This window comes from Delphinapterus leucas, chromosome 16 (genome assembly GCF_059928025.1).
Source record: "Delphinapterus leucas isolate spDelLeu-1000000601 "Yukka" chromosome 16, BTC_Dleu_Yukka2, whole genome shotgun sequence".
NCBI classification, from domain to species: domain Eukaryota; kingdom Metazoa; phylum Chordata; class Mammalia; order Artiodactyla; family Monodontidae; genus Delphinapterus; species Delphinapterus leucas.
The window spans coordinates 78,215,491-78,225,930 of NC_143144.1; the positions used below are offsets into that span (position 1 = coordinate 78,215,491).

The 10,440-nt window shown below is 39.0% G+C and overlaps 1 protein-coding gene across 1 annotated transcript in view; it reads left to right on the forward strand.

Annotated features, from left to right (window-relative positions):
• LOC111172232 (ATPase PAAT-like) overlaps positions 1-10,440 on the forward strand; it is a 58,366-nt gene that overhangs the window by 3,646 nt on the left and 44,280 nt on the right. The window contains exons 4-5 of the mRNA XM_089898301.1: positions 1,391-1,597; positions 6,365-6,819. Coding sequence (XP_089754427.1) covers positions 1,391-1,597; positions 6,365-6,819 — 662 coding nt within the window. The remainder of the gene's footprint in view (positions 1-1,390; positions 1,598-6,364; positions 6,820-10,440) is intronic.

Consider the following 10,440-nt stretch of genomic DNA (forward strand, 5'->3'; position numbering starts at 1 on the left):
ACAGAAGAGCACACAACTGATTATCCCAAGATGTTGTTTTAGGTGTATATACTAATAGCTTCTGAAGTCATTTAAATAAGGCAATGCATTCATCCTACAAATACTGGAGTGCCTGTTGATGCCAGATACTGTACTTGGCATTTAGGAATTGGCAGTTATGAAATAAATTGGAATGAAGGCCTCACATCACAAATATTATAGTGGGCAACACATAATAGGTTGACTCAGTGTGTAAAATAGGTACTACATTTGCTAGTGAGAAAGGCTTAGGGGTTAAAAAGCAGAACAGGGATAATATGGAGGCTGGAATGTGGGTGTTTACATTTCATGAGGTATTTACTTACTTGTTGATGACAGTCACATCTTTGGTGCCACACTGAGTTTTTAGATCATGGGTCTGTATTCGCCTGTGTCTTTGTGTGATATATGGGTTTGTTATGTCTGTGAAGGCGAATGGTATTTGAAACTGTGCTGTGGAAGTACCAGGGAGTGAAAGAGTGTTTCATTTAGGGAAATCCTTGGGTTTGTATGAAGGCTTCTTCTGGGCCAATAGTATATGTAAGTTAAAAGTAATAGTTACTGATGCATGCGTTTGAGCACTTACTCAATGATAAGTACTGGAAATGTTAACACATAATCCTCATAACAACCATGTGAACTCATTTTACTCCTGACTCAAGTTTGGCATTTGCCCGTGGTCACCCAGGCAGAGCCATCACTGAACACAGGTCTCTCTGATTCTAAACGCTGTGTTTGTTCCACTTTGCTACTTTGTTGTCCTACACCACACATGAAATGTCTTTTGGTCTAGAAGCATGGACAACATGAAGAAGCATAAAACATTGGAAAAGCTACTGGGATAGAAGCCAGAAGAAACAAGCTCAGAGCTCAACTTTGCTAATTGGGTGTCTTTTGCAAGTTAAAAAAACCACCCTGAACTCCTCTTTTTATGTGTAAACTATTGAGCTCTCTTAGGTTGTATTGATATTCCCTACAGTTCTAAATTCTAAAATCCTGACTTATTTATATTTAGTATTTCACAAACACTTTGCATGTGACACTGGACAGTCTTATTTTGTATTAAATAATACTATAGCAAGTTTCAGTATGTTACGATCTCAGATTGGTATAGTTTATCTTTAATTCCCTAAACTAAGTAAGTAAAACATTATTTACACATAATCTTTAATTGAAAAAGGACTTTTTGCATTTATATTGTTTTCTTGAGTCTTTTTTTTGTCTATGACTGTTCTAGAGAAACCTTTAAAATGTACTTGGAGTTAATTTTTAGATTCTTGAATGCTTCACTCTTCAGTATTACCAAGAACTGACCTTAAATGATGATTATTTTTATTATCATTAATTTCGCTGAACTTTTGTATTATAATAGCTGCTCTCCTTTGGTGAAAAGCAGTGTGCGTTCATCAGTAAAGTTGTGGTACACGTGAGGCCAGTTTCGGCAAATTCTTCAGCGGGCTCTCCTGCACTAGGATCAAGAATAGACCTGGAGAGGGTCCAAACTATCATGGAGTCCATGGGGTCAAAGTTGTCATCTGGAGCTCAGCAATTGATGAATATGGTTATTTTCCAGCAACGGGTAAGTAGAAATGGATTTCTTTCCAGATACTGTTAAAATTCTTTAAATGATGTCTTCTTATAAGGACATGTAGAAACATAAATCTTTTTATTTCAACTTTTGTTATTGATTTAACTGTTAGCTTTACTAACTTTTCTAAAAATAACATTATGTAGACCTACTCTCTTGCAAAAAAATATTTCTACTACAGACTTCACAATTTTCCATGAATTCACTCATTTATTCATTCAGCAAGTATTCATTTAGCCCCTTCTTAGTGAATACCACAGTTTTGGTTACTTTAGAAGATTCAAAGATGAATTAGTCGATAACCTGTAGTTAAGGATCTCTGTAGTCTTGTTAGGGGAGTCAGGGCATCTAAGTGGGGAATGATGAGGAATGCTAGGAAAGGCTTATGAAAGGAAGTAGCGTTTTATCTAGGCCTTTAAAGAGGAAGGGTGGGGTTAGGCAAGTAAATTTGGAGGGATGCAACTTGAGAGATAGAGAACAGTATGGATTAAATCTTCAGTGCTAGAGGAATAGGATGTAGCTAGGAAATGAATAGAAGTTCATTTCTCTGGAGTGAATAAGTGAGAGGGGAAGTTTCAGGTAGACTGGGGCTGGATCTTAGAGGATTTTGAATGATGTTATAGAGTTTGTGGGTGTTTTTTAGCTCTGTTTTAATAAATTTAATCCGCTATTATGTGTAAGATGAGTCAGTAGGAAAGATGCGTCAACAGAAAGTGAGGCTACAAGAAGGAAAGCAGCTCTGTGTTATTTCCATCATCCAGAGGACAGTTAATGAGAGTCTAAACTTGGAAGGAGTAACCTGATGCTGGATTGTGAGATGCTACAACAGTGGGGCCATTGGGACTTGACAACTAACTTAATATGGGTTCTGTGGGAGAAAAACAGAATCAAACGTGAAACTAAAGTTTTGAAAATGGTGATACCATAATATACATGGAACCCAAGGGGGGAAGCAACTTGGGGGAAAGGAGTTTAATTTGGGAGTGTTGAGTTTTAGATGTGAATAACACATGGCCTGGGATGATGATGTGAGGCTATGGAAACACAGGTGGGGCTGGTGGAGTGGAGGGAGGTTTGGGAGGAGCATGCCTAGTAGATGATGGGGAAGTGGGTGAGGGGAGAGACCGGAGCCAGGAAGGAAGACCCTGGGAGAGTAGGTGCGTTTGCTAAGAATATGGGGAGAGGAAAAGGGAACCAGAAGAGCAGGACACAGCAGTGCTTAAGAGTCGCGAGAGATCTGATGTCAGGAGACCTGAATTCAAAGCTCTTAGTTCTGTGTTATTTGGCATCACTTCCTCTTTTTGAGGATAAATTTCTTCGTGTTTACAATCTAAATGATAATACTGGTAAGATCATAGGATGAAAGTAAAAACCAATAATATGAGTTTAAAAGCTTGCGTAACTTTTGTGAGATTTGCGAATATTAATTTAGGACGAGGATCGTTGGATCGACAGGCAGACACAGGAGAGCAGGAGGGTTGCTGATGATCTTGGAAAGCATGGAAAGGAGAGCTGTGAAATGAACAGCGTCCATACTCTCCTTGCTCTGGCACTAGCATCTCACCTCCATACCTCAGGAGGCTCCTAGCTGGTCCTCCTGCACCACGCTCCCTCTCCACAGTGCAGCCAGCATGACCTCATCGGACTCCACGTCCCCTGTGTCAAGCCCCCTGACTGCTTCCCTTGACACTCAGAACTAATCCAGGTTCCTTACGCTCTCATCTGAGATCTGGGCCCTCGTTACCTCCTCAGCCTCATCTCCTGCTGCATCTCCTTAGATGCCTTGCTCTAGACATTCTGATGTGGGTATTCCACAAACATCCAGACGTGCTCCCACCCCAGGACCTTTGCCCTCTTAACTGTTCTCTTTGGCCAGAATCCTCTCTTCCTGGTCTTAGCAAGTCTGCCTTTTTCTTGCTATTTCATCCTCATCTTAAACGTTCCATCTTGAATGACACCTTCCCTAACCACCCTGATTAAATATTAGCCTTTTCCTCCAAATGTGTATCATATATTTTCATCAGCGCTTTCTTGCCTGTTTTTGTTTATGTGTTGTTCTGTGTATCTCATTAAGATATAAGCTTTGTGCAAAGAGGACCTGTCTGTCTAGTTTATGGCTCCGAGTAAATTTTATATAATATATATGCCCTTTGGATTATCAACTAAATACTCCTTGGAGATCTTCAGGGGGTCAGTTTGAATAGTGATGAAATGGAAACCAGATTTTGAGGGATTAGATGGTAAATGGGTAGTTAGAATGTGGAGGTAGCCAGGGTAAAGTGGGTTGTTTCAAGAATGATAGAGATAAGAAACCTGCTGGTATCAGAATCCCTTGGAATGTTTATAAAGTGCAGAATCCTGGCCCTCACCAGTGACCTGAAACACTGAGGTTGTGATCCAGGACTCACCTATCTTATACAGGCAATGCCAGATGAGTCTTATGCATAGCATATTTTAAGAACAGATGTTTGAGGGGAAGGATCCAGTGGACATAGAGATTAAACATTTAAAAACAGAAGAAATTTTTTGTGTGTGGAAAATTTTGGAAACATTAGAGAGGGTTAATGAATTAAGTAAAATCAGTTCATGGACTGATTTTTATGTTTTAAAACCTTGACTTTGGAAAAGAAATGACGTGAATAGTAGTTTGTGGGGGGTTTTGCCCATGTTTTTAGGGTTTTTTGTTTCATTCCCAAACTAATACATTTTCTTTGCTATGAATTTCCGTCCACTCACAAGTACGTAAGGTCTGTTGTAAGAGGGCTCTCCCGACTCTCATCCTATTCCCAAGCTTGGTGTGTGTCCTTGTCGCATTTTCTATCATATAGAAACACAAGTCCTCCAACCAACAGCACGTGTGTTGTAACCCCCCAACACACGTGCTAAATCATTATCTATGGGGACATTTGGGAAACCCCCTGGGGAAGAAAGAAGGTGATCCTGTTAAATCGTCTTTTAAACATGCTAATAAAAGTCTTCTTTCTCGTGGGGAGGCTATATTATGAATGATTCTCACAGGATATACCTGGTTCTCTAGGATTGCTTTTGTCCACAAACAAGGAATCCATGGAATGTCTTCCTGGAAAGTGTCATATAAGCTCTGTGACTATTTGTTGAGCATAAAGTAGGGATGTCTCATGATCAGAACCTCTCCTTCTATGGAAGGGGTGCAAACTCACACTGTCTGGAACCTTCATATGTTAATTGGGGCAGGGCCTGTCCTGATGAGGAAAGAAAGGACCTGGGGAGCAGCTTTCTAGACTCCCTGCTTCACCTTTGCCTTGTGGTTCCTTGTTTCCTGGAATGTTTCTTAAAGTGATTTCTTCTTTCCTTGTATTTGAAGTTCACATGTGCTGACTTTCATTTGTTTTTGCTTTAGCAATTTAGAATAATTGAGTAGGAATTCTGAATCAAAGTGCCTGGCATAGTTGTCATTTAATGTTATCTGAGGGAAAGCTGTGCCCCATTTTCTCAACAAAAATATATTCAGTTATTCAAGATTTTCACTGTTTACCTTTTTCATCTGAAAAGATAAAAACATCGTTTTTTCTAGCTTTTTCAAGGTGATACTTTTTGGATTTTGTGATAATTAAAAAAGTTAAAGACAGACCTTTCAGAAATCCTACAAGATGTTCAGAGATACTTATTTTTTTCAGAAATCTGAGGCTATGCGTGCAAATTTGTATTTGTTTTGTTCACTGTCTTATTTCCAGTCCCTGAAACAGTACCTAACACAGAGTAGATTTCTGGTAAATATTTGTTGAATGAATGAGTTTGGGGCTGGCTTTATCCAAGAATCATTTTTTAGAATATCCAGAAAATATATGGACTGAGTGTTTTCAGCTAATCTTGTATAACATTTTTCTCAGTCTCTCTAACTAGATACTGAGCAACATTAAGCATGAGATGATATCCCCTATAAGAATCCCTAGTAGAGTTCTGTGTTTAGAATTTAGGATGGAGGTGTATAACTTAACAGTTAGATAGGCTAGAGGTAGTTTTGCTTTTCTCTTGTGGAAAAATTGAAGAGCATAGCAAGAACATGGCCCTGTGTAGGAGACAGTGTAACCTGCTCTCAAAGGTGAGCCTGAGTCTTCTCAGGAAATAATATAGCATAGCTGGTTGAGTTGAGGCCACAAAACATAATCATTACCCTACAAATTATTAAGGCAGACTTAGCCAAAAGGTAGGTCGTTTTAGTCATTGAAAATGTCACAGAAGTACTCATATAACATCGTACTTTAAATATGTAACTATCTGGTCTGTCTTGCAGTGAAAATAAGTTGCATGTCCTTAGGTTGGCTTACCATGTGTGACGCTGGGCAGATGGCTCTGAATTCTATGAAATTATCAATTACTGTGACTCAGCTGACAATACTACATTCTTACCATATATTAAGGAGGCCTTTGTAGTGGAAACATTAAAATAAGCCCGTGCAATTTTACTAAGTATGCTTGTATTTATTTGAATATTTTCCTTAGCAAGACTACTGAAACGATTAGAAGTCCTGACTCTGGAGTTCGGTGGACTGGGTTCCAGTCCTGCTTCTGCCACCGACTAGTTGTGTTACCTTGGCCAAGTTAACTTTAGTCTTGGTTTCCTAACTTGATATTGGGAGAGTGGCCATAGCCTACTCCATGTGAAAGTTCTGGGCATCAAATGAAAGTAGGCAGGTTGCCTGACTCTGAGTTACTCCAGAGGTTACCTGTCATCATCACTCATGTCAATAATAACATTTTCTTATCTACCTTGCTTAGAATTGTATTCCCATCGGGCAGCAGCTTCAGTCAGCTTTGGGAAGCACTGGATTCAAGCACATGACCGGCCTGCAATCACCATCTGTTTCAGGGGCCTTCGACAAGTCATCCCCCACACCTTTCCCCTCCAGGACTGGATTGACATCTGGAAACGTGGCTGAAGACTTAAAAGCTTACATTGATAAAAGTACGCAGCCAGCTGGTGGAGGAAATATGACAAGCCTCCAAGAGTGTAAAATTGTGCCACAAAACCATTCTCTTCCTGAGAATGATCTTAAGAATGCAGTATCTTCTTTGTTACCAAAGAAAGCAAGTGACAACTCACATATACCTAACTCTGAGTTGCTGCCTGTTCTGCAGAATCTGTGTAGTCAAGTGAACCATCTCCGTGTGGGACCCAACACCAAGTGGCAGGAAAGTATCACCAAGCCCGGCGAAGGCACTGTTGGTGTTGCGTGAGTATCTAAGACAAGTGTGGTTTAGATTGGGGGCAGGAGGGGGGAGGCAGGTGGAGGAAAACAGGTTTGTTTCAATAACTACTGCCTGAAAATGTTTCCAGAGAGGATTTTAGGAGCTTTTACATTTCACCATTAACACATAGGAAAGAAATACTCAGCAGACTAGGATGGATTGCTTTGAAAGAAGTGGGTAAAACTGGAGGTGCCGCGCACTTCTCAGGCGTCTGATGGAAGGGGTACAAGCAGCAGATAGGGTCAGAGTAGAGAGTCGTCTGCATGAATGGAGAGGAGCTGTGGTGACCATGATATGTACATTTTTTGCCTGATTGTATGAAGTGAGCCATTGTAACAGATTTCCTCTGTAGATCGTGTGTGACCTAGGCTAATTTCGGAGTCATCCAAACATTTTTCAGCTCTGAATTATTTCTAGTGTACAGGCCCTTATCCTCTGATCTCATAATTCCAATTTTTTCCAGTCCTGCTTTGCTTGAGGGGTGGCTAAGTGTTTAGTATGTTCCCCATCCTTTATATAGATGTAATGTGTCCAGATTTTGCGCTAGATTGGAATTCAGGACTCTAAACATAGTTCTAGCTTAACTATTTTGCCTTAGTGTTTAAATCTTTTGGTTTAGCCTTTTTTTCCCATGTAAAATGAGGGAGTTGTATTGGTTGAAACTTTCTTAATGTCTCCAGTAGCATTCAATTTGAGGAGTTGACGTTATTGAACAAGTGGTTCTTATTTGGGAAGGATAAGGAAAGATAACAATAGTCTTTAATTGTTTTTTTTTGTTTTTTTGTTTTGGCCATGCTGCGTGGCATGTGGGATCTTAGTTCTTAGTCTCCCGACCAGGGATTGAACCCGTGCCCCTGCACTGGAAGCGCGGAGTCTTAACCACTGGACCACCAGGGACGTTCCAGTCTTTAGTTGTTGATAGTCTAATCAATGTTAACTTGTGGTATAGCAAAACGAAGCAAACGAACAATAAAACCCAAAGGAAAAAAAAAACCTAAACAGATTTAAAAACTGCTCCTGTGTCCAGCTGAGGTGGAATGTCCCCATTTCTCTCAGATCCCCCTTTTTACCAATAAAAATCCCTGGACATAATCCAGCAAACATACAAAGACTGTAAAAGGTGGAAAGAATTCAGATTGCTCAGGGACTGTGAGGCTTAGTGTTCCTTGGTTCCTAGTTACCTGGGAGTTTCTTTCATCATAGATGGGTATAGGATTTTGTCAAATATTTTTCCTATGGCCATTCATATGATCATGAATTTTCTTCTGTAGTCTGTTCATATGGGGAATGGCTAAAATAAAAAGTTTAAAAATGGTAACAAAACCAAATACCAATGAGGATGTGGAGAAACTGGAGCTCTCGTACATTGCTCGTGGCGATTTAAAGTGGTACAGCCACTCTAAATAAGTTTGGCAGTTTCTAATGGCTAAACATAGAGTTACCATGTGACTCAGCAGTCATACTCCTGAGGGTTTATCCCAGAGAAATGAAAACTTCTTTCCACATAAAAACCAAAAACCAGTACACAGTTGTTCATAGAAGCTTTATTCGTAAAAGCCAAAAACTACCAGTATGTCTGAAAATAGATGAGTGGTTAAATTAACCCTGGTATATCCATATCATGGGATGCTATCAGCAATAAAGAGGAATGACCTGTTGATACATGCAACAACTTGGTTGTCTATCAAAGGCATTATGCTGATTGACAAAAGAGAATCTCAAGAGGTCACATACTATATGATTCTGTTTGTGTAATAATAGAGATTATTATAATAATCTCAAAATAATAGAGATGAAGACTGTATTAGTGATTACCAAGTGTTAAGGATAGAGGAGATTAGGAGAGTGGATGTGACAATAAAAGGGTAGCAGGAGGGAGATCTTTGTAGTTAAGGAATAGTTCTGTCTCTTGACTGTGGTTTTTACAATCGAGACAGAACTTGATTCTGTCAAGAACGTGATGTTTACATGAATGTGTGTACAGGTGATAAAATGTCATACACACACACTGTACTAACATCAAATTCCTGGTTTTAATATTATACCATAGTTAGGTAAGATGTAACGATTGGGACCATTGGGGAATTATAGTATCTTTACAACCCCTGTGAATCTATAATTATTTGAAAATAAAGAGAAAAATAAAAAGCTCCTCATATATTCTAGAGTAGTCGTTCTCAAACTTTTTGGTCTTTACCCTCTTAAAAATAATTGAGCACTCCAAAGAACTTTTATTTATGTAGGCTATATAAAAATATTTATTAGTTTAGAAATAGCAATAAGCTCATTACCTAGTAACATAAACATTTTTATGAAAAAATACCATATTTTCTTTTTAAAAAGTTTAGTGAGAATTGTATAGTTTTATTTATTTATTTGGCTGCATTGGGTCTCTGTTGCTGTGCGCCAGCTTTCTCTAGTTGCGGTGAGTGGGGGCTCCTCTTCGTTGCGGTGCGCGAGCTTCTCACTGTGGTGACCTCTTGTTGCAGAGCATGGGCTCTAGGTGCGTGGGCTGCAGTAGTTGCAGCACGTGGGCTCGATAGTTGTGGCACGCGGGCCCTAGATCACGCAGGCTTCAGTAGTTGTGGCTCACAGGCTTAGTTGCTCCATGTCATGTGGGCTCTTCCCAGACCAGGGATCGAACCTCTGTCCCCCTACATTGGCAGGCGGATTCTTAAACACTGCGCCACCAGGGAAGTTCGGTATTGTTTTAAATTTATGTAAAGCTTTATTAGCTTTGGATTGTATTCTCATATGTTGCATTATAGCATGTATAAACATACATAGCTAGTAAGACCACAGTAGAAATACTGAGAACAAATTGAGTTACCTCTGAAAAAAACATTTATCTGTACCGTAAACCTACTACCTTAAGGAATTCTAGGAAACAGAATATACAACCATACATGCTATTAGTTATCACAGTAATGACATTATACATGGTATAGCCTCTGGATAATTCATTGTACATTCATTGTACGATTCATGTTCAAATAATATTTTATTATTTTATTATTTATTTATTATTTATTTATTATTTATTATTATTAATATAGTATTATAAAAATACTTTTGACCTCATGGAACCCCTGGAAAAAGTCGTGGAGACCCCAGGGTTTTGTGGACCACACTCTGAAGTTCACTGTCCTTGTCCTTCCACTGCTTTAGCAAGGTTGTTTGGATGAAAAAAGAGAAAACTGTTTAAATTGTAGGGTTGCTTGGGGAAGAACTTGGAAGACAAACATGGAGACCTTAAAAAAAGTCAGTAAGATCGCTTTTGATTTGAGGCTCAAAACCAGAAAGACCCTTTCTATCTAAAGACCTGTTCTTTGAGGGTAGAAATTCTATCATCTTCATATTTATATTCTCATTTCAATTGATGCTTAAATGTTTAAAGAAGTAAGAATCCTTTGGGCATTCAGGATTGTGGTTGCCTGTTGCATATGTATTTTAGAACCTGGAAATATGTTGTAAGGGGACAGAGTATAGTTGTGGAGACAAATTTTAGCAATGTGTGTTGGCTGCTTATTGTACTATAGTTTGGTTGTTTTTGTTATAATATTAGGGAAAATTGCTCTATTATTATTTTTTTAATTTATTTTTAG